Source organism: Sinohyriopsis cumingii, chromosome 5, assembly GCF_028554795.1.
Source record: "Sinohyriopsis cumingii isolate HCF-2022 chromosome 5, ASM2855479v2, whole genome shotgun sequence".
Classification (NCBI taxonomy): domain Eukaryota; kingdom Metazoa; phylum Mollusca; class Bivalvia; order Unionida; family Unionidae; genus Sinohyriopsis; species Sinohyriopsis cumingii.
Window position 1 is genome coordinate 76,325,435 of NC_142965.1, and position 25,398 is coordinate 76,350,832.

At 33.9% G+C, this 25,398-nt stretch overlaps 2 protein-coding genes across 3 annotated transcripts in view; one reads left to right on the forward strand and one right to left on the reverse strand.

The window, feature by feature from the left end:
* LOC149799488 (phenylalanine--tRNA ligase beta subunit-like) overlaps window positions 1-24,675 on the forward strand; it is a 103,290-nt gene extending 78,615 nt beyond the window's left edge. Inside the window, exons 15-19 of the mRNA XM_089958865.1 lie at window positions 4,725-4,805; window positions 12,662-12,754; window positions 15,742-15,859; window positions 21,893-22,048; window positions 23,175-24,675. Of these exons, the coding sequence (XP_089814991.1) occupies window positions 4,725-4,805; window positions 12,662-12,754; window positions 15,742-15,859; window positions 21,893-22,048; window positions 23,175-23,326 (600 nt within the window). The 3' untranslated portion in view covers window positions 23,327-24,675. The remainder of the gene's footprint in view (window positions 1-4,724; window positions 4,806-12,661; window positions 12,755-15,741; window positions 15,860-21,892; window positions 22,049-23,174) is intronic.
* LOC149799489 (toll-like receptor 4) overlaps window positions 5,465-25,398 on the reverse strand; it is a 48,673-nt gene continuing 28,739 nt past the window's right edge. For both annotated transcript variants that reach the window (XR_016421181.1, XR_016421182.1), the window contains exons 2-3: window positions 7,517-7,696; window positions 5,465-7,267 (exon numbers count right to left, since the gene is read on the reverse strand). The gene's annotated coding sequence lies outside the window, so the exon portion shown is untranslated. The remainder of the gene's footprint in view (window positions 7,268-7,516; window positions 7,697-25,398) is intronic.

The window sequence follows — 25,398 nt, forward strand, 5'->3', positions numbered from 1 at the left end:
GAAATTTTATATGTATTTTTCTCGTACACAAAAATGTAGTTTTTCTTCTTAAAAGTACGAAAAATAATGTGTAAAAATTTTATTCTGGGATCACGTATGGCTTCGCCAGTGTTGCAAACTTGGATATTTTTTCTTTATTGGCGGCAAAATATACCATCTGGTGATTTGTTTTTTATTGGCAACATTGTTGGCTGTTTAAACCTGTATATACAGCCATTGGTTTGGAGTGGAGAAATTCAAAGGCCCCATGAAAGGAAGCTGCAAACTGGATATAAAATGCACTGAAATTCATCTATTGTTACACAAACAAATTCTTTGTCCATATTGACAAACCATCTAAACAGTGCATTGTTATATCATAATCCACTCGTCTTGACATCTAGCATGAGTATTATATGTTGTGAGATATCCACTTTTTAGTTGTTGACATTTCTGGTAATGGAGATCAGCCGGCTGAGGCATTATCACATAATCTATCTTTATGTCAGATTTTCGGCCGCTTGCTAGTTATTAATATATTTACATAGACTGACATTTGTATGTGGATGGTAAGTGAAATTCCTCTTCTTTTCACTCAGAATTAAATCCTTCAGAACACCTGTGTCTCCATTGACCCATTGTTAAATTTCTGACACATGCATGGAAGGCAGCATCCACAATTGTCAAAAAAAAAAAAATCTTACTTATTGTTTTATTAAATAGGCAAGGAAGAAAAGTAACTATAATAGACCAAACAATGGCCAATTCCTTTTCAAAAATGTATCCAGATAAAATAGTTTGCTGAAATTTCAAAGGAAACAGATTACCTTTGAAGCACCGATTGTTATGAAAACATATTCAGCAAGTGGAAAAAAAATCAGCCTCAATCATGCAATACAATTATTTGATGTTGCCACCACAATAAGAAATGGGCATTTGTTTGGTGATCCAAAGCTGTCCTTTAGAGGCAACTTCAATAATGCATGCACCCTTCATCAAAGAAAGCCTAATACAATCTTCAATTAAAACAAAGAACTTTTCTTCAAAGGAAGTCAGTACCAAACTTAAAGTAATGGAATCTGATGGATTTTTGCATTTTCCAACATGACTGGAACACGTTAATTGTGCAGTGAAAGTTTCCTTTTGCAGGGAAAAAGTTTATGCTTACGAACGCTACCAACAGTGGCTTAAAACACAAACTACATTTTACCGCCTTGGGACGTGCTGAAAAGTAAATGTGCTTCATCATTCGTTATGTGATTGTGCTAAGTTTATTATTGAATATTTTAAATCTGTGTGTGTGGATATTTTCAATGGAATCAATTGTATTGTGTGTTGTGGATTCACTGTATATGATGAAATTCGCGGGTGAGTACATGGTGTTGATACTTTATTCATGCTATATATTAGACATGTATATATAAACAGTCTTCATGTATATGTACCAATTCATGGTTCTCTAAATAAAGTAAACTGTTATATATATATATGCCTTCTCTGTTTTTGCCACATGTGTATTTCTCATTTAATATACCCATCCCATCCCCAACAAAAGAAGTTATTAATTTGTTTTGAACAAGAATAAATAAAAGCACAAATGGTATTTTTTTCATTTAAATCATAGCGCCCAGTACGTTCTTTTAAAAATGAAGCTGTCTATCACTTTGCCATGAATATAGATTCTTAAGCGCAAACGGGTCCAAGCTGAAAGTGACTGATAAAAGTTCCATCTATTAAACAAAAAGTGGATTGCTTTCATTTGCCTCGTTTTATCAAGAATATAATAGTGATATGCCGACACTCCTTCTGGCGCTGTGTTATTGCAGACAGTCACTGATCAAAGTTGGGAGGGATATGGGACTACAACTGTATGAATAGAATAAGTTGGCTTCTCACAAGATTTGAGGTTGAGACAGTTAACTTTAAAGACTTTAAACACATTTTACAATTTGTTGTTGCAGGAATACTGGCAGCCTCTTTTTTTTTTCCACAACAGGAAAATTTTATCAGTCACAATTGGCATACCAGTGTAAAATATCTCTGATGATCAACAAAAGCAATCGATCTTCACACACAGTTTTGGTCAGCTTCATTTTGCTACTAGCTAAGGTCAACACTTTAAAAGAAAATACTTTTTAAAAAACAAAATCAAAACAGTACAGTCCTACATGTACATGTACTTAAATTGGCCTAGATTTTGGTCATTGTAGGAAAACAATTGCCTTGCTGGGGCTATGAAAGGGATGAGGCTATTCACAGGGAAATAAAAAGAGATGAGGCTATTCACAGGGAAATAAAAAGAGATGAGGCTATTCAAAGGGAAAGAAAAAGGGATGAGGCTATTCACAGGGAAATAAAAAGAGATGAGGCTATTCACAGGGAAATAAAAAGAGATGAGGCTATTCACAGGGAAAGAAAAAGGGATGAGACTATTCACAGGGAAAGAAAAAGGAATGAGGCTATTCACAGGGAAATAAAAAGGGATGAGGCTATTCACAGGGAAATAAAAAGGGATGAGGCTTATCAAAGCGAAAGAAAAAGAACTTTAAACCACTGACATTCTTACAGTAACTTAAGTGTTCTAAAAATGTGTGACTTTTTACTTGATATCATTTAAAGGACCTTTCTGTAACTTGGTATGACTGAATTTTTATTTTTATTGTGCATTAGAAATGCCATTTTTCTTTAGAAACAAAACTCCTCATTTTTGGTGCTTCAGATGCATAATGAGTGTTCTGCAGTAGATTGGTCAACTAAACCCTGATATCTCTGGACCCGGTTATGTCAACAAGTTTTTTACACCCTGATGTAATCAAGATAACTGGGTTTGACTATATATATATATATATAAAATGTATAGCAAGAATAGTTTGAGTATAAACACTGTGTACTTACCAGCTAATATCATGCATGAGGGTGAGTCTATTATAATTTCATCGAAGATATGCACACAGATGTATATTGTTAAGTAATTTTGTACAGATCATTATTTGTCTGAATTCAGTGCAAGAAAAATATTTGCAAAGTTATGCAAGAAAAGATGAAGCATTGTTCAGTATGTACATCTTAAGGTCAGTAATATACTGATGGTATTTGTATACAGTTGGTAATACTTTAATGTCTCTATTGTGGATCTGAACACTTCATTTTTATTTTATTTTTTGGCTGCTATTCCATTTTTGGAATATCTAAACCTTGAGCTAATTATATTTGTTTAACACTGGACATACTACTGTCCCAGGCTTCAAGCTTATCTTTAATAATAAAAGTTTTACATATATGTGTACCGCTATCTATCGTAAATACCCACTAATTAACACTTTGGCATTTATTTCTTTGAACGACTACAGCAAGAATAATTGTTAATCAACAATTGGGTACTTATTATTGGGAATGATTGACATTCACTGGTCTGCTGATTGCGTGGCAATTTAACAACACAACCAAGCCATAACACAAGTTGACAGCTTTCATATGTTTTGATATTTTGTAAATCATTGGCACATAATTTGAACAACATTTGACTGAGATTGACTGATGATTGGCAGTTATTTATGTTAACTGATTTATAATCTCGTGCGTTTGGTTGTGCATGCAGTTTACGGGGCAAACATTTGTCAGCTGTTGTTTGAGCAATGATTGCACACAATGCATTGAAGACAAACACAAAAGGACTCAATGGCTTTCTTGTTCATCGATCTAAAATAATAAGATTAACACTTATGAGCTGACATCTTTCAACAATAAACTAAGATCAAAGTGCAGTGATTGACTACAGACACATTTGAAATGAACTTTCACAAATAAAACTGTTTAGCAACTTAAAAATATAAACAAAAGTGAAATCATAACACTTTTCTTCAAGAAAATAACACATATTGTCGAATTATTAAATCTTTTTTATTTTGGCACAAAACTTTCAAGAAATTGGAGAAATTGAGACTTGATCAATAATTGAATTAGGCAACATTTTTATTCACCCAAGACATTTAGAATGAATGCTTCCTCAGATAAACATGAACACTGCAGGTATGTACATGCAGGAAAATTTATTTTTAATATTGGCACAACTTTAAAACCTGATATATGTCAAAATAAATGTTGGAACTGCTACTCCACCTTACACATGTATCAATATAAATGATGTTCTAGCTGTCTGACCTTATACAAGTGGTAACATAAATGATGGGGTCACTATCTCACCTTACACGTGTCAGCATAAATCATGGTGTTACTATCCCACCTTACACATGTCAACATAAATCATGGTGTCACTATTCTACCTTACACAAATCTCACATGACAGAATAGGGAACATAACTTTTCACAGTTATTTATAGTATTTTAAAAGACTCAGAATCTTTCTTAGTGGTAATGAAATCTAGTGGTTTCTTGAAAAGAATAGACCATCACAAATTTTAAACCAATGTTTTGTATTTATTGCATGCACGATTGCATGCACGATTACAGTATCTACAAGATTATGCATTTATTATGCCATGTAATTATGTAGAAATGTGATATCCAAGTAGTATTTTTCTATCATTTGTCCTTCTCATAATGTGTTGGTCATTTTAAGTTTCACATTTGGCCAGTTTTATTTTTGGTTTTACCTGTCTGTCATGTGCATTGCTCCTTCTCTGGCTTCTTTGATGAAAAGAATAGACATTGTTGCATTGAATGCTAGATTATTTCTCATTTTAGTAATGTTGTTGCATTAAATGCTAAATTATTTCTCATTTCAGTTTGTATTAAACAAGCTGACAGATAAGCTAAGACATGATGTTGCATCTGCAGGTTTCACAGAAGTCCTAACTTTTGCTTTGGTAAGAATATTTCAATCACAAATTGATTCTCACATCAATTCATTTTGTATGTGTATATATGTATTACTTTATATATATATATATATATATATATATATATATATATATATATATATATATATATATATATATATATATATTACTCAGCAGTCACCTTTTCACAATGGTCATTGTAATATCCCCCCCCCCCCCCCGAAAATTTCCTATATAAATGTCCTTTTGTAATAGTCCCCTGCCTTTGGCAGTTAGAAGCCAAGACTTTTCTAACCAAAGAGTGGGTTTTCCATGCATTAAGTGGTCACTGGGACATATATAGTGACTGCTCAGTCTTTTGCTTCTTGAGGGAGACATCGTTTAGATAACGTAAGGATGATTCAATATTTAAAACATGAATATAAAGACAGGCAAAATACGTGGGTCATAAAGAATAGCCATACATGGCTTGTTTTGATTTTCTATTCATCACAGGCTTCTCACATAAGCTGATTATATTTTGATCTCAGGGAGTTGAGCAACTGGCCAAACCAGATATTGTTCGTGAAACATGAGCAAACTCATTGATTTTTTAAGTCAGTGATGATTTAATTGATAGGATAGATTTAAATGAGCAGGCTACAGTAATCTTGTGTGGAACGTAAATTTGGGAGAGAACATGTACATGTAATTTATTTTTATTTTTTTGTTGTACGCTGCACATCAAACAATCTGAATAATCTGCTACTACTACTACATGTTGATGATATTTGGCATGAGGTGTTTCTTCAGAAATCAGTTTTAGAAGGTGGACTTGTATACAGAGGTAGTCTGTGTACCAAGGCTAGTTTTGCCTTTACCCATGGGTGAACACTAGTGACCCATGAAAAACTCAGGATACAAGAATCCCTACAAGAGAGAATTTGTTTAGTCCTGTAACTTTCCTTCTTTAGTATGATAATGTTTTTCAACCATTAAATGGAAACACCTCAAGTCTGAACATCGAACAGAATTCAATCCCAAATGTAAATTATACAATAAAAAATACCTTATGAAACAGAATTCAATACTGAATTTAAATTTTACAATAAAAGATACCTTATGAAACAGAATTGCAGTTGAAACTTGGAAGTATATTTAGCTACTAAATTTCTGACACACTCTGTACCAGATTAAGTATAGTTAATAGTTACTGTAGTTGTCTGATCTGTGAAACAAGTATCTGGAAAATGTACTCGGGGCTTGCATTTTTAAAACAACACATGACACATGTGCCAACACAGATTAGCGTTGACAGTTGGCTAATCTGAAGTCCTTGTATCATACAGAAGTACAAGCCATTAAAAATAATTACATGTATTGATAACTAAATATTTTTAGGTAAGCCATTTAAATAGGACTGTTTATCTGCTGATTATCAAATTGTGACTGATGCTATTCATTTATATACATGACTGATAGAACATTGTTTACATGTTTATTTAAATTTGCAAGACTTTTATTAACCAGGCTTGTGACCTTGCTTTTTGATGCTTTGCAAACAGAGACTGCCAAAGCACGTCTCTAAAAGTCAGATTGACTGAAAGGAATTTCAGTAAAGAAAAATCATTACGTACATGTATTAAAGTAGTCATGGCTATCGTTTATCTTCACTCAAAACTGTGAGGTTTTGCATGCAGTGATATGGTTGAGAAATTAAAGCCACTTTGACATGGCTCAGAAACCCCGCTGCTTTAAGCACATGAATGTTACAAACTTGCCAGTGACATACATTGGTAACAGGATTAAATTGTGACTGACTACACAGATTATTCATTAAGTGGATAAATAATGTAAAGAAACAGATATGTAAGCACTAGAGACAAATCATCATGTTCTTCGACAGTTCTGCATCACACAGACCTGATCTATGTTTGAGTCACATGACTTTGAACTTGTGTCATAGTTTTTTGAAAGCAATCAGGCCAGTGATGAAAGCAATGAATAATATTATGAGAACATACGTATTGAGTCACCTGGCAGTGAGATGACATACCTTGTAATCTTTGAGCTTATAGATCAGATTCAAAATTTTGCTATCACTAAGGATGAACATTATTTGGCGCAGGCAATAGAGTTATTAACACAAACCCAGGGATGGTCCTGGCATTTAAAAAGCTGTCTGCAAAAAATCACCAACCTCAATATTTTGTCACCAGTTTTCAAAAAATGTTGCCAGAACAAGTAGTGAATATTTTTCCAAGTCTGTTAATATAATAGGCAATGAAAAATCTATTAATGTAAATTGCAAAAGATGGGATAGTTATTACTTTAAAGCAACAAGCAGTACATCTATAATATTACAAAATAAATCATTACATGACTGTTTTGCACTATCAAAATGTTGTAGAATGTTACATGATGATCCATCACGATTTTAGGGCTGCCCACTTGTTGAATGCATAGGATGTGTGCATGTCTACTTTAAGGTCTGAGATTTGGGTGGAACCCTGAAATGGAAATAATCATTATTTGTTTATGCATAAATATTTAATTTATAATTATACATGTTCTGATTTTATATATATATATATATATAATTAGCAAGAAGTTGGCATTAATGCAGCAGTCACAGTGTACTACAGATGTAACATCACAACAAATATTTTAAGGTTATAAACTTGTTTTTCCCCATATTACTGTCATTTAAATCCATAGAATATTACAGTTAACAAGCTATGACATAATGTTCTCAATACCTGTGTGATAAACAGCTGGTGCAGCTTTGTAACATTTGTGGTGGTAGTAAGCTGCAAAGAAAGTGTTCCTCATGGCACTGATAATGGCATTTTTACTTTTGCTAATAGCAGCAATCTATGCTACTTCCATGGTCTTTGCATCCCACATCACCGTTAGTGCATAGGTATGACTGATGTCACCTGAAATAAATGCATTATCAAATGTAAAATATCTACTTTCCTGACATCTACAGTCTCTCTCGTTTTTGAATAGAAACATCAGGTATTAAGCAAATCTTTATTATGCATATTAGTTTCCAAATAATAGTTTTCTAAGTATATTTAGTTACTGACATGTTAATTACAAAAACCTATGATCATACTTTGCAATGTATGATAAGTGACATATATATATAATGTGACCATCGATTTCATGCATTCAGTAACTAAATGCCTCCCCCTTTATGGCTAGCTTCACAAAGTTCATCTCCGTCAACCAGGAGTTTCTGAAATTTATTTTAGCTGTACTTGACATGCTTTGCTTGTAATGAATTGCTTCCGAATTCCAAGAGTGATCACTGAATGCTGTGGAATTTTTCTCAATGAAACTTACACGAGTCAACACCTGGCATTAATGTACCATATATATAAGCATAAATTCACACCCATTTTAGGGATTGTTTGATATAACAAAAAAGGGCATGGTTTATTTGTCAATCAGTTGCAAGTGCTTTCACTCACTGTAGAACAGGTGGTTTCTTTGATGCATGTTGAATAGATTTAAGTGTAACCTTGAGTTAACAACTAAAACATATCCACGGAAGTGCAAGAGTTTGTCAGTTTAATTAGTATCAAAACATCAAAAATACATTTTGTCTTGGGCTACAAGAGAAGTTACGGACTACAGCGAGGGAGAATCTCAAAAGTCATAAACCACTGTCAGTCAATGTGCAGCCAGAAATTCACAGGGCAAAGTAGTTTTTGCTTTTCTAACAGAAGGCAAAGTTTACACTTTTCAGGTGTCTTAGTTACCCACTTTGCCTGGAAGCCTGACCCTAGTGGCAGCTACTTACCTGTTGGTTTGAAAAAACATCAGTCAAAATTCATAAAAAGAAATGGCATTGTATTGTCAACTGTCTTTCTCTCATTAAAACAGTGTTAACTCCTGGTTTAATAATTTAATATGTTTTCAATGAGGCTTGTGTTTTCAACTTAAATTTGTATCAGATTTTACTCCCAAGCTCAGTAGTTGGTGTAAAAGAGTCTGTTATTGCTAGTAAGTCAAAGTGACCAAGGGATGTCAGTTATGCCTTACAGGACACACGGTACTAATTATACGGAAGAACTGTGAACCAGTCTAGAAATGGGTGAAGAAATAATAGAGTATTTACAGGTTTGGTGGTCCATAATTGGTTAATAATGAAAATTAAAATTTTAGGAAAAATATCTTTTGAGAGCTTATCCTATATGTAATGTAAAAAAAATATTGACAAATTTCTACTGATGCAACTTTAGCATTTTTACAGGCTTGACTCAGGAGTACTCAATACTGAAAGTAGCACCTGATTCATTTGGTGCAGAATCAATAACACGTGTTTCATGCACATGTATGTAAACAAATTGCCGTGGGTCATATGGTGTTCTCCACACATAAGCTTGCACCAAGGTTAGATGTGCACGAAAAATTATAGATGTTATTATCAGCACCCATAAATTTTAAGTTATTGAATTTTGAATATGATAGTGTTTCCATATGTTTACCATTGGAGTGGAATTAGTACCGTGAGTCCTATATGCGACCTATACCATAATAGGAGTTTGTTGTTTCCATGGTTACCACGTGCATACAGGGTATCAGTTTGGTGGTTTTTACATATGACAATCATAATGGAGTCTTTTTATCATGGTTTGAATGTGATTTTGGAGAAAAATTCTATACAAAAGACAGATGGGGATGGTTTTATACAATGGAGAGTGGAAGTAGATAGCTCAGGCCATAGGGAAAAGAGCATAGTATGGCCTGATGGCAGAATTTCATATGATGGTACCCATAGATTGGCCTATATGGTTAAATACCATTTAACACATGCAACAATTCCCCAAAAGGGGGTGGGGGTGGGGGAGATTTTATATGTAAGCCACTTATGTCACAATCACTTATGTATCAGTACTGATCATTTAACTTTAGAGACACACTCAGCAGATCAAAGCAGAGAACATTGTAAAAATAAGGACTGTGCACAAAACTGCACATGCTGCATTGCCTCAACCTGTAAATTGAATTATTATATGTCGAGTCACATTGAATATCAATTATACTGGTCTTATTTCTTATCCTAGAATTAAACTCCTTGACACCTATTCTATGTTCAGCATGTTTCTCATATTGGTACATTACATTTTTGGGTAAACAGTATTGGAACTTTTCTGCATTCCTTTTGTTGAGGGAGCAGGGAGGGATATTTTCACTTAAAATAATAGTTTTCAACCCTTCATTCCAAATATAACTCTGCAAAAGTCCTATCTGTATTGCATTCTTTACACAGGCAGTTTTTCTTCCCCAACCTCTCTTCATACAGTTGAAACATTCTTGATGTATAACTGCATGGTGAACATACTGCTCTCTCCCACCAAACCAGATCTCTTTTCTCTTCATGTACCAAGTCCCATGATAGAAAACCTTCATACTCAGGGTGTTGCAACTTGTGGTCTCAGAACACATTATTCCAAATCTCAGCATTTGATTACTGCGTGCACTAAGCGATATGTTTTGTTCACCATATATGTTGTTGTGAATAAATGAAAACAAGCTTCATGTCAGAAATATGGTTTCATATTTGAAACAAAAGCTATTTATAAAACCTACATTGCTCTGTTCTTACCATCAAGTAGTAGTAAGGAATCATTTAGCTGTAAATTAGAGCTTGCTATTTGGTTTGCCAAATCAAGGTGTATTACCTCCCCTTTGACTGTAATTGAGTGATTGCAATGTTTGCTTTGTTTCTCTTTTGTTCAATAATGTATGCATTTTTTCAGCTTTATATTAAAAAGTAAGTAATTTAACACTGCTTATAGTGGAAAGCAGCCACAGTAATGATTTTTAGACCTTTTCTTAACTTTTTATGAGCTTTGGGTAAATGTAGGTATATGTTTATGTATTAGACAACTTCAATATGCAATTCAGTTCTATTACTTAAATTTAACAAGTAGTGTATTCAGTGACAATTTTTATCAGTGTCTGCATATTGCATAGAGACATGAACTTGTCTTGGCATAGCAAAGTTTTTCACATATTTCTCCACCTCCAGCATACTTAATAGCTTGAGTCATAACAGTTTGTGCATACACTTTCTGTCTCCAACATCAATGTCAGCATTATAGGAACTTTGGATAACTTTTTCAAATTTGTCTCTTGATGTCCTTATGTAACATACCTCATGTTGATGTGTTATTTGGGTTGATACACATTCCCCCCACCCCCTTTGTTGTGGGGAACATTACCAGGCTTGAAGAAATTACTCTGTCTATTCTTTGCTTATTCACCCTTCCCCATAGTTTTATACTAAAAAGTAGCACTATGTTATTTAATTATTCAGTATAATACAGCTTATGGAACTCTTCCTTGGCTTTTATACCTTTTTATTAACATTTGGGGGTCATGAATCACATGTGATGATAGTTTAAATAAGTTTGGAATATCAGCATCTCTTGATGCTTCAAGGGTGTGTGTATTTGTTTTAGTCACAAAAGGGCAATGGCCTCGTATCATTTTGACCTGTCATGTGGCACACTTATTTGTTTTGTTTGATTGATGTGAATAGGGATGCACTGTGAGTTATTTCTGTGAGAGTCAGCAAGAAAAGAAATGCAATTTTGAAATTTAAAACATTTAAAACTTGTCTTGTAGCCAGTGAGAGATGAAAATACAATGCGTCATGTAATTTGATACCCTGTGATGTCATACTTGCTGATGTCAGCATGCTTGTGTTTCTTTTGTGTAGCATGCATGCCATATAAAGATAACATGAAGATACAAAGGCAGAAAACAATTATTTTAATAACAAGAATAAGCCATTAATAAGTACAATACAACACAGCAACATGTAATGCGGATGCAATTTAACTACAGATATTGGTATCACATAAAATGCTATTGCACTATTATCCATGCACAAGCATGGCCAATTCTTTCTTACAATTATGCTCTAATATCAAGGAGTAAAATACAACTTTTTCCAAAAAAATTAAATCTGGTTATAGGACACACGGTACTAATTATACGGAAGAACTGTGAACCAGTCTAGAAATGGGTGAAGAAATAATAGAGTATTTACAGGTTTGGTGGTCCATAATTGGTTAATAATGAAAATTAAAATTTTAGGAAAAATATCTTTTGAGAGCTTATCCTATATGTAATGTAAAAAAAATATTGACAAATTTCTACTGATGCAACTTTAGCATTTTTACAGGCTTGACTCAGGAGTACTCAATACTGAAAGTAGCACCTGATTCATTTGGTGCAGAATCAATAACACGTGTTTCATGCACATGTATGTAAACAAATTGCCGTGGGTCATATGGTGTTCTCCACACATAAGCTTGCACCAAGGTTAGATGTGCACGAAAAATTATAGATGTTATTATCAGCACCCATAAATTTTAAGTTATTGAATTTTGAATATGATAGTGTTTCCATATGTTTACCATTGGAGTGGAATTAGTACCGTGAGTCCTACAGTGGTTGAAATTCAGTTTGTTAAACCTTACCACAAATTTGGATAGGGCATAGAGTGTTATCCTTGGTTATCAACCCTTTCCATCTATCCATCTCACCTGGTTACATTTTGTGTTTAGATTAAGAAATTCATATAGTAGAAAGAAATGGTATTATTGTATTAGTGTTCTTTGAATACATTGTTTACTAAAACAAGTTCAACATAATTCTAAAATTTATTTTGAAAGTAAATGTTTAAGTTATAATTTTATTTTGAAAGTAACTTTTTAAGGATTAACCATTACATCACACACATCCATTACACAGACATGATCTATTCCTGTAGTACACCTTGGAAGTTGTCAAGTAGAACATAGTCTTTCTTAAATGTGATAGTGCATTACTTACCTTTAAAAAATAGTTTTAATTCTTCTCCATTTTTTTCCTTGAAGTGTTCAAGAGAAGACATAAGTATAAAATTGAGAACCAAGCTGGAGGACTCAAAGGCTGTTCATATAGCTAATCCCAAAACCCTAGAATTTCAGGTAAAGATATCCTTCATGAATTTTTTTGTCACCGTTATATCATTTACTATTTCAACAAATGAATCTAATAATCACAAACCAATTTAGTTCTTACCAATAACATTTTATTTGTATGCTTTGGATGACCATTGGTACAAAATATGAAATAAAAATATGACCAGTCTTTTCAAATATGTTTCAGATATATTCAAGAACTTGTCTGGGTTTAATAGTTTCTCCTTAAGATCCATTACCTGATCACATTTTGTTAGGTTACCTGTCTTTGCTACCTCCAAATCCAGCCCACAACGAAAGATGTATAAATGTCTTTATGCCTATATATTATATAGATGAAAGGAAACAATTCTTACACCTTTCCACCTGCTAGGTGGCTACCATTATATTCAGTTTAAACCAGTTTTTACTTTCATTGTTATGTGCTAAGATGTCCCCAAGACAATCAGTTAAATTTTATAATTTAAATTTAGTCATCAAGATTTGTCTTCCAGTGGTACAGTGGCTCAAACTTGTTTATACGGTGCATACAACATTGTCATTATGTATTATGGTGAATTTGTTGATATTTTTGCAAATTATCATACTGTTCATTATTGTCACACGATTTTTATGTGGTGCAATACTGATCAACTATTAAACTTCTAAGTTGTTTAATAACATGCTTTATATTATTACAGTATATACACACACACACACACACACACACACATTTGTTGTATGCTTTTGTTTGTTCCTCGTCTTCATTGCAGAGATAACTAAGTGTAAGTAATTTATGTGATTTGAGGTCATGAAATATGGACACGAGAAATGTCTACATACCAGTGCTTATTGATACACACATGCACTTGGTAAAAAAAAATACTTGGTCTAACATTTGACTAATGAGGCATGAGGGCTTGCAATCATGTATTCTGTCCATGCATGGCAGTATTAAGAAAAAAGATAGCTGGACATGAATGAGAGCATCCTTTTGGGTGTTTCTTGCTTTAAAAAAACCCATGATTAAACCAGATATAAAATGGTAGCCACTTAGTGGGTAAGAATGGGGTGTTAACCTATAGAGTTGCTGCCCTTTTGTATACTAATGTAGATGGAAAGATTTTTTTTCCATCTTTCTGGGAAGGCTGAATTTGGAGGTAGCAAAGAAAGTTTTCCAAGTCTAATATCCAGAGGTAAGTATTATCAGAGAATCAAAATTTACCTCAAAATGTGCTTTTATCATATGGGCAACCTCTACATTATGTCATGCATTGCTAGTCATCATTCCTTTTTGTTTTCTTCATTTTAAAATGTACACATTCTTTAGCCTGTATTCAGGTTTAACTGAAAAATGGATTCATTTGAAAAGCAAACTGTCACCATAATAACATCTTGTTTTTAATCAAATAATACATTGCAATAAATAGTAACAATATTAATGGAACCAAAGTCATTCTCATTAGTTTAAGCAGATTGTTGGATAAAGGATTTTCAATATTATTATTATTATAGTGTTGTTTAAGCACAATGGTATGAAGTAGTGAGCAGAAAAGTAGTATTATTAAGGCTAGTTGATAGATGGTTTTGTACACAGCAGCACATGTACCAGTAAGTTAATTAGTGCTGAGGCATTCTGAATAATGTGCCTTGCCCAAGATGACATCACAGTAACCATCCTGAGCTGATTCAGCAGTAGGATTCAAACTTAAACTCTTTTGATCAAGAGTCCAGCATGCTAACCACTTAATGACCAAGACTTTGGTTTCCAAACCACCAAGATGTATGTTTCCATTAGTCATATGTTATGAGATACAAGAGGGTGCATTACGCCTGTTCTAATGAAAAGCACAAAAGAGATAAAAGATGCACAATACTTAGTTCATTTATTGATTCATAATTTAAAACCTAATTGTGCTCAGTTGGAGCCCTAACACCATTATCTTCTGCTGTTTCATTCCAAACGGAAGTTGTCATCATAAAATATGACCCTGATTGCCAGCCATTTCCAGATCCTGGACAAGTCTATTTTCAGCAAAGGGGCATATGCTTGACTACACTTGCATGTACATAGAAGGAAAATACTATGTTGTCTGCTTCTGTGATTTACAATGTCATATCAAGTAAAGGAAAAGAATTACAGCTAAAAATTTGCCTTTCACATGGATTCAACAAGCAGTGTAATTTCTTTGTACATGTGTGCAAAGGAATATAACTATAAAACTCTGGTCACATTCAGGTCAGAAATTAAAAAACAATGAATGAATCGATTAAGTTATGTGCACTTTTTATCACATTAAAGATTTCCATCATTGAAATTGGTATGTGGATGCAAACAAATGGGGAGATAAATTCAGACTATAATTGGACAGGATTTCTTACTAATTGGACATGATTACTTTCTAATTGGAATGGAATGTCTTGAAATATAATCTGGGCTTAATAAGTCATTCCTGCCCAACAGAAACAGTAATCCTCCATTTCTCCCTGAGCTACATAAATCTGTCTTATCTTATGGGTTGAAAAGTTCACACACATCTTTATGATGCCATACACAGCACATTGTCGGTGCAAACATTTTAACATTAACATTGTACATATTAAAGTATTTCCTAATTTGCAATATCTTCGATGAAAAGTGATAAATGAGATTGCCAAGAAAAGAATATTCCCTTAATTAGAAGTGAAATTTGTATCAGGGACTTGGCAAGCCTTGTCTCTGAAATGATTCTCATCAGTTTTGGATTAGTTGGCCTTACCTTGCGCACATACACCTGGGAATCACGTGCTCCTTGTGACATTATTTACATGATGTTACTGTGTTACATGCTAGACATACTCAGAGTAGTATGCAAGGAAAATACCATGCCTGTGTGTGTAGACAGGAATGGGGTAATTTAACACTTAGGACCAAGATTTGTGTTCAGGACCTTTTCCCTGGCACAAAGTCCCCTGGGATAGATTTTCCTGTCCTTTCCCCACACCTAAAAAAAGAATATATTAATCTTCTTCAGGTTGCAAGGACCACACTTTTGCCAGGCTTAATGAAGACCATACATTCCAACAAGAACATGCCTCTACCACTACAGCTGTTTGAAATTTCAGATATTGTCTTGAAAAATCCGGACACAGGTAACATTTTGTTGTAACAAGTTAATGTAAAATGTAAAGCAGACTATTACTCTTTATGTTCATCAAATGATATCGCTAATAAAATGCTTCCTAATTTGTGGCATTGTTTTTTCTTCATATGATTACAAAAGACAGAGGCATCCAGCCGTATAATTTAGTGGAATCCCTACTCTTCTCAGATGGTCTTTCAAACTTGATAATGAAATAGACCTCAAAACGTGCAAAGTATAGTTTGTTGTGTTTGTTTCATTATTTGTTTGTTTCTGGCTCAACTGCATGAAGTAATGGGAGAGTATATATCATTATTCCATTATAATCCTGATCATTGTTCGTGTCAGTATCTGTGTTTTGTGGCAGAGGTGAGGACAGCACATTAAAGTTTGTGTTTAGGGCTTGATTATAACTCCGATAAAAGAACTTTTCAATGAAACTGCAATGCTGTTTGTTTACTACCATTTTTACCCGACTCTAGTTTATACTCTTTTTCCCAGTTTTACTGCATTGTAGTTAGTTTACTAGCATTTGCCAGACCTGATTTTTAACTCTGTACACAGTTGTACTACAGAGTGTTTAAAAGCATTTGTCAGACCTGATTTTTAACTCTGTACACAGTTGTACTACAGAGTGTTTAAAAGCATTTGTCAGACCTGATTTTTAACTCTGTACACAGTTGTACTACAGAGTGTTTAAAAGCATTTGCCTGACCTAGTTAAACCTTTTACACAGTTGCACTGCAGTGTGTTTACTAGTATTTGCCTGACCTTGTTCAGAACCTTTTTTAACCAGATTTACTGTTTCGTTTATTTAGGCAATTTATAGGGAAGAGTTTGAGGTTAACAATTGTGTTTAAGGTTTGATCTATGTGGGCATATGGTTTAAAGTTTTTTAAGGCTTTCTTTGTGGCTTGTTTGGTATCACTTAAGCATGTTAAATAGTTGTTCTTGGACTTTCTTATTCAGCACCTTTTTATCCAATTTGACTGATTTTACTGATATTTATAGATTTGGGCCTGGGATGGAGGTTGGTTTGAGATTTAAATCTTGCATTTAAGGTTTGCTCTATGTAGACAACAGGTTAATGTTTTTGTTTAAGGCAGAGGTGTCAGACTCATTTTCTGTGGTGGGCCAGGTTTGATATAAATGTACTTCATATCATGAACATAAGCATACAAATTTGATATGAGACCTGGTGTGTGGGCTGGACTAATGTGTCTGGTGGGCTCTATCCAGCCCATGAGCAGTTCTTTTGACACCCCTGATAGTAGGCTTTGTGTATTTGCTTCTAGGCAGGAAGTATGCATTTGAATTTAGCATGCTTGTATTACTTTATTCAGTACCTTTTGCACATTTTAAAAATGTTTTTTTGCATTTTATAGGGACATAGTTAAGGTTTTAAAGGTCTGTGCTTAAGGTTTACACTATGTAGACAGGAGTTAAAGTCAGTGTTTAATGTTTTGTGTTTAAATTTAAATTCTTTGTGTTATATAGCATGTGCTTGACATTATTTATTACATTATTTATTTATTTTGCTGGTTTAAGAAAAAATACTTATAACTATTACATGAAAAGATTGATTGCATGTTTATTGTATGTAAACAGCAGGTTAAAATTTATGTTTCAGTTGTATTTTTATATACCTATTTAGGAACTGTGGAATTCAATTTCACTTTTGTTCGTTTATAAAGCTGTTAGCTGTTAATGCAAGGTTCAGTTTGGCGTTTGCTATTGTAGACCAAAGTTTTGAAATCCTCTTGTTTTCTTAAGGCCAACATTTTGATTGCTTTCAAAGGACACTGGCCATTTTTGTATGATACCCAGTAATAAGAAGCATCTGGTGTCTCCTCTATCTTTGTGTCTGTCCATGTCCATGGCCCCCTCTTCATTGTACCTTGGCTTACTTTTGAATTATTTTAGGCGAATATTTCAAGCACTCGCATGTATTGGATCTTGTAGTTTGTAGTGTGGATCCAACTTGGAGAGTATTAAACTGTCATGCTCAGGTAGATCACTGTGACCCACATTTCATACTTCAGTGACTTTTAGTGTACAATCTTATGGCTTTGTCTGTGGATCCAATATACTGGGTACTAGATTATCACATTATAAGTAGGATATTACGACCAACACTTTACACATCTGCAACTTTAATCTGTATGTTTAGGCGAGTTTCTCAAGGAATTTTTCATGTGCATTATGTACCTGTATGTGAATATGTATTGGTATCTATTGCACCATAATTACAAAAGGTCATGTTTCATTGTTTTCATGCAGTATTGTTGGAATAAGTGTCTTCTGCACAATTATCACTACAGGCACAATCTCCCCCCATATAAAAAACAAGCCATGCTATTAGCAGGTGTTTATGATTCTAAACTTTTTGTATGAAAAATTATATAAAGTAATACCTAGCATGCTAGGATTTCAGATTAGAAAAATTTAGAATTTACTTCAACTGCCACAGGAAAATAAAATTGTTCATTTGTTAATGTGCTTTTAAACACCAATCCCTCTCAAGGCAATTAAAAAAACAAAAGTAGAAGAGCTGTCAGAAGATAAAAACTAATTAGTCTGTACACAAGTGACAAACAGTAACACTTCATGAAGACCAAGTTTGACACAAAACACTGAACAGTTCTAATCTGATAAGCAGCCCCTGTCCTGATATTGATGGTGGGTCTGGGTTTCTGATCCCAGCCAATTATTGAAACTGAGCAATTATTGCAGACAGAGCTGTGCACATATCAATCATTTTTTGTCAGTAACTGGTATTTCTTTTGTCTCTTGAGTTATGATTAGTTGAAAAAGTCTTCATGGAAAGCTATATGACATTTTTTTATCAAATCCAATGTTTGACATATTGTAAATCTATATGAATTAAAAAACCTTACTTCCTGTTACCATTTTGAATTATCAGGCTACAGATAATTGTCTGTTCCATCAATGTGAAGCTGTCAATTAGATGCATCATCACATATTCAAAATGGTTTTGGTCATATGACTTGTCTGTGGATTTATCATATGATTATGATGTGATGAATATTGTGTGATGTTACTATTATTTCCTTTCCATAAAGTATCATCTAGTAAATTTAATGCTACATAAAAACCAAGATTGGTAAAAACAGTAAGTTAATCTACTCACTGTGTGTATGGATGTGTTATTGGACCATGATTTTAGTCACATGACAAGATGTTCATCACATGACATTCCCATGATTAATCCACAGATGTATGAGTCCCATGACAATAACAACCCTTGTGAATATGTGCTGTTGCATCTATTAATTGGTTTCTTGATTGCTCCAGTGGTTTAAGTGGTTAGAGCCTTTGCATTGGATGCAGGAGATCATGGGTTCAAACCCTTACCGAGTCATACCAAAAACTTATAAAAATGGTGCTAACAGCTGCCTCACTGGGTGCTCAGCATTAAGAAGTTAAGTGTTAAGGCTGGTCAGCCTGGTGTCAGGATAATGTGACTGGATAGGACACAATGTACATGTCTGCAGCATGATGTCCCAATGCTAGACATCACTATAAACTGTCACACTGTAGATGTTGTAGTAATATGACTGAAAAATTGTTAAATCTACATTAAAAATCCAAATCACACACACACACACACACACTAATTGGTTTCTTGATACTAATGGAACAGGCAGTTATCCTTTATTGTGAAATTCTGATTAGATATGGGTTTTATTGCTCAGCATGGATTTACAAGTCATCAGATGTCAGATTTGATGTTTGATGACTTGTAAACTGATGACTGAAACTTGATGATTGAAAACCTCTTCAGTAATCAAACCTCAAGAGCCTCTAGAAATACTGGTATCTGAAACCTATCAATATGGTCACTGACATATTGCGGACATATTTGCAATATATTGCACAGTTTCCTGAATAGGTGAAATCGGATCCTCAAACCTCCTATCAGTATCAGTACAGGTTTGGGAATGATTTAGCCAACAATTACTCCCCTTGCAAAGGATTTTCGTGTCCCTGCTACAATAGCAGAAGGTGGCACATTGTTTTGTGGTTGTCCATTCATAAATCTGTATGTGCCTATGTTTGTTCATCTGTGCATTTGTATGTCTGTCCTGAATCCTTTGAAGCATAATGGCACAGAAGCTTTTAAAATTGCAGCCATGAGATTTTTCAGACTATTATGCAGATGACCTTATTACATTTGTCGGCAAGATTTAGCTTGAAGGACTTGATTTAGACAAATGAGATTTTATATATCTGTTGGTATTTGTATGTACATATACTGATTAGATTTTTGTGCCATAATAGAAATTTGTCTAAATGTTTAAGTTTTTAAAATACTTTTTTAAGTTTGCTGTGAAAAGGAATATAATTCGGCATATTTCTTGAATTAAAAATAGGATGTTCACTCATATAGAACACTATGTATGGGTCATTGTAACATCTGAAAAGTTTCAAGAAAACCACTTTCCTTTAAGCAGTTTTCAAAACTACATCATCTTTCATGAAGTTTCTTACTGTGTACTCTCTGTGCAAGACAAGCCCAACTGCAAACTTCACATACCCAAATCTGCCTTTGGATATTGCACTGTCAGATCTGGGTCTATGCAGCTTGTTAGGATTAATTAGTGGAACAACCAACATAGACCTTGATGTGCTGGCACATTTTGCAGTGGCAGATCAGAGTCTGTGTTCTATGCAGGTAGACTTGACTTATTCACAAGTATATTTAGCTCACGTTACCAAACAAAATGTAGAGTTGTGACTTACCCCCAAAAAAGCCTGTAAAGTTACTTAAATACAAATGATTAGGGGGTGTTTTCACTTAATGTAGTTCAAAAGACTTAATGGACTTTTATCAAATTTTGTATTAGGCTTAACAGCAAGAAACCTGGGTCCAAATCCAGTTTGATTTTCACAATTTCTGGGCAAAATTCTGTGGAGTCATGGCCCCAGCTTGACTCTCTAACTTTTGATGGGTATCATGAATTAAAACCAACTTTAGTATGTGGCTTTAAATTAAAAATATATAAATCCAGTTAAATTTCAAACATTTTGCAGGAAATGTTTTTGGTGTTATGGCCCTGGTCTACATACAATTTAGCCATTTATTTATATCATGTTGACAGTGATATCAATTAGAGGTTTCTGTTTCTGGGTAATGTTCTCTTGAAACACTAGCATTATTTTTAATTGGGTCACCTTTTTTGTCAATATTTAAGCTAGAATATTAGTTTCTATGTCCTATATTTTGATGTATAATCAAAAGGTTGATTCGTCTACATATGGGAGCCTGGATGGCCAAGTGGTCTGAGACACCAACCTTTCATCTCACCGTAGTCTAGGTCATTGTGTGTCTTGGTCGAGGCCAATGTGGATATGTGAGAAAGCTTGCCAGTAGCTTCTTGTGGGTCATTTTTTCTTCCCAGGTTGTTCCTCTATCAGATATACTGGTCACCATTTATTACTTATCATGTGCTGAAAAATGGCATTAAAATCAGACTCAAATTAACATACATGGCAGTAATTTTGTTTGACATATACTGTAGAAGGTGATTGTTGTTCATCTGTACCCAAGTATTTTTGTCATTTCTGCATAGCATAGGTGAGACTTAGATATCACTTTTTCTGTGCTCAATTTGGTGGTGGTTCATGCATCAGTGTTACATTTAGTTGCATTTTGTTAAGTTCTCCGACACTGTTGTCTAAAAAATCATGAAGCATGATGGGTGTATTCATCTTGGAGGGTGCTACTCACCTAAGGCAATAGTAGGTCACATTGACCTATGTTTCTTGCTTTAGTAACTTTGCAAGGACTTTGGATTATACTGTGGTGGATAAGGTAAGATAAGGCATTCCACAAAATTCTTGTTAACTCACATGAAAATATTTGTCAGCATTGAAGAGTCAGATTCCTTCATTATTAATAATTAGGTGGGATTCCTATTTATGTCCTTACAACAGCAGTTTTATTTGAAATTTTGCTGTGGACATTTTGGGATGTTGGTGTCCTTGTTAATGTTTTGTATATCCACATCGTATTTCATAGATACTGGTGCCTGCAATGAACGTCATGTTTGTGCAGTGAATTACAACAAGACATCAGGTTTTGAGATAATCCATGGTTTGTTGGACAGGATCATGCAGCTGTTAGAAGTTCCACCTGGCAAGGACAAAGATGGATACTACCTTAGGGCCTCAGATAGTAAGTGTGTGTGTGTGTGTAATTTTAACATAGCTTTAACAATTTTCCAGTAATATTGCTATGATGTCTGCAGTGTCAGGGTTCTTATGGTCTTTGAAGGTCTTTGACAGTTTGGTAAAAATGTGGTAACATTTTCAAGGCCTTGAAAGTTTGGGAAAATCGAGCAGATTACCCTGAGCTCTTTAAAAGTCTTTGAGAATTGAAACAAACCCAAACATTTTAATTTCTTTCCATATTCACAGTGGTGGCTTTTCTTTCCAAAAAAGATTTAAGAGAAATAAATAGCAACTACAAGAATGCATTTAAAGCAGTGTTGATGGCTGTTAAAAGAACAATTTATTTTGTATTAAATCTGATGCATAAGTTACATATTTCTGAAATAACAATGAATGTTAACCTATCTTTCAGATCATTATAAAGCAATTTTAGGAAATTAGTTTGAATTTCATTGTTAATCAATATTGTAGTATTTTGCATTCATTGTTTTCTCATATAACACAAATTGTATACAAAATTTTAGTGAAAATAGGTCTTAGAAATCTGTTTGTGGTCTTTGTAAGTTTGGGAAAAGTCTTTGAGTTTATTGTTCAGAATTCAGTATGAACCCTGAATGTGGCAGTTTATAGTGATGTCTAGCACTAGGGCATCATGCTGCAGACATGAATCATCATGTCCCACCCAGTCACATTATCCTGACACCAGGCCTACCAGTCCAAAAACTAACCTCTTAATGATGAGTCCTAGTGAGGCAGCTGTTAGTACCATTTTTATAAGTCTTTAATATGACTCGTCCAGGGTTTGAACCCATGACCTCCCGCATCTGAGGGGGACACTTTTGCCATTTCGGCCACCGAAGTGGTCAGATAGTAAGTGAAGTTAATGATAGTAACAACATCAGTAGCAAAAAAAGTAAACTCTGGTTATTATTGGTAAAAGTGCTGAACTAAATATGTAGAGACATTAGTGAAATAAGTAGTTATGATTATTTGTGAAAGCAGTCATAATTTGAATAATAACAACATCAGTAGCAAAAAAATGAAGTCTGACAGCTCCTTATTCGAAAACATTAAAAAAATCATTACAGTGACATCATCCAGGCTTTGAGTTGCCATTTGTTTTGTTTCAGATCCTACTTTCTTCCCAGGGAGGTGTGCAGAGGTTATTGCTCTTGGCCAGACTATTGGGTGTATGGGTATCCTTCATCCAGAGGTTATTACAGGGTTTGATCTAAGTCTACCATGTGCAGCCCTTGAAATCAACCTTGAACCATTCTTGTAATGAACAAGTGTGCAAAATATAGCAAAGAAATGGACTTGTATTGCATGACCAATCTAAATCACATCTGTGAGTTCATATAGAAATATGGTAACTAGACATTTTATCAAACCTGAATTGTTGCTTATTATGTACTGTCAGTAATAACTGTCTCTATTAAATCATTTACTCACTTTTCTTGTGTTGGCACAGGTGCTCAGTTTTTCTGGATATGAATTTGCAATAAAGTTAAATCAGGATTTTTGGATTGTGGATATTTGCCTCATATTTTACAATACCATATGTGTTCTTTCCTTGATTATAGTTTTACATCAATAGATATTTATGGAGACTTCAGTTTTTGTTATTGAGGTAATATAAAAATAAAACAATGTACAAAAATAATTAATTTTATTTGTTAAACACTGTTGACGTAGATCATAATTTAATGGTCACAAGACATTTTCAACGATGTCATCATAATTCTTACAAGTTTTCTTTGTGCTCTGGCAAGTACTTTGCATTTTCAGGGGAGGTAAAATGTATTTTCAGGGGAGGTAAAATGTTTGTATTTTCAGGGGAGGTAAAACATTTGTTGTCATCACTGTTGAACAAGCTTATGCACATTCTTAATCTTTTTTTGTCTGCCTGTACTCATTTGTTTACACAGGTTAGTGGTCAACATTTGTCCAAAAAAGGCCTTAAATTTTGTGATCACCATTATCTATGATGCAACAAATTGAATACGGTAATGTATGATGACTTTGAGAGTCTCCCTGACATCCATTTTCTTTATATCTGATATTGAATCAAAACTGTCATATCTATTACAAAAAATCTCTGAATGAAGCAGTTGGAGAACAAATCCTTAGGTCTTAAACAAACAGGTTATGTAGTATGTGCGTTGACATATGTTCAATAACTTTCTTACAAGGTATTCTGTTAAGTTCAGTTGTAATTTGAAAAATCATGTAAATTGACAAAGAAAAATTATACTTCTTGGATACAATGAACCTAATGGATTTTTTCATTCATTATGTGTCATATTTATTGTAATTGTTCATATCCTTTATTTTTCATATACCATCTATCTATGAAAGTAATTCATAATTAAATGTTTAATTTTTTCATACATAGCGATATGTATTATTGGGAAAATCCTTTAAATTGTCATACATAAAAGTTCTGCTAAGAAGATTTATGTTTGCAAACACTTGCCATTTTTGTGACAAAGATGAGAGATCAAAATCATGATCATATACAATTAAGGTAGGGTTTTTGGTTGTGTTTTAGTTTTGTATTTTAACCTCATATTTTGTTCAGACCATCTTAACCTTTTTAACAACATTAAAAACCATAACACCTACAAAGAAGTTTGTCTTATAGGCAGTTGTGCTCGCAAACTGAGACATTATTGTTTCACTCTTGGAGACATCTCTCCCATCTGTTTCCAATTTGTCCTAATCACATTCTTTATGGCCTGTATGCTTTCAACTAGAAGATGGCTTTGAAGGTAGCTAAATAGTTTCCATATTAATTCTATCAAATGCAGGCAGTTTGTTTACAATTGCAAATCGAATGAGTTCTCTGTAATTTATAAGCAGAGTGCGAAGTTTATTCTTGTGCTTAATCTGCAGCGGAATTTGATCGGCTATATTGCTTTTGTGGAGAGTATCGTAACCGACAAAATCTGTCAAATTTTTAGAAAATGTATACTGGGTACCTGTTGATCCTAATTTTTGGTTACCTGGCTCAACAAGATATTGAGTTAAATGTGTACAAATCTGAACTTAATTCAACATTTTTTTAAAATTCACATTATCCTAAAAATATCACTACCTAATGCCTCACTGTCATATGTAGATGTTTATTTAGACACTGAGCTTGAGCTTTTAAATAACACTTTGATCATACATTTGTGACATCTATTCAAGTTGCAACTAAACATGCAGCAAGATCAAATAACCACCTTCTGTTACTTGCCACTGTACCACACTCGTTGCTAAAAAATCTTTAGAGTTGTCACGAGGGAAACATTCTGTGGGATTGTGGTCATTTATTGTCTGGAAGAGGTAGACCTCTGCTTGGCACTGAAA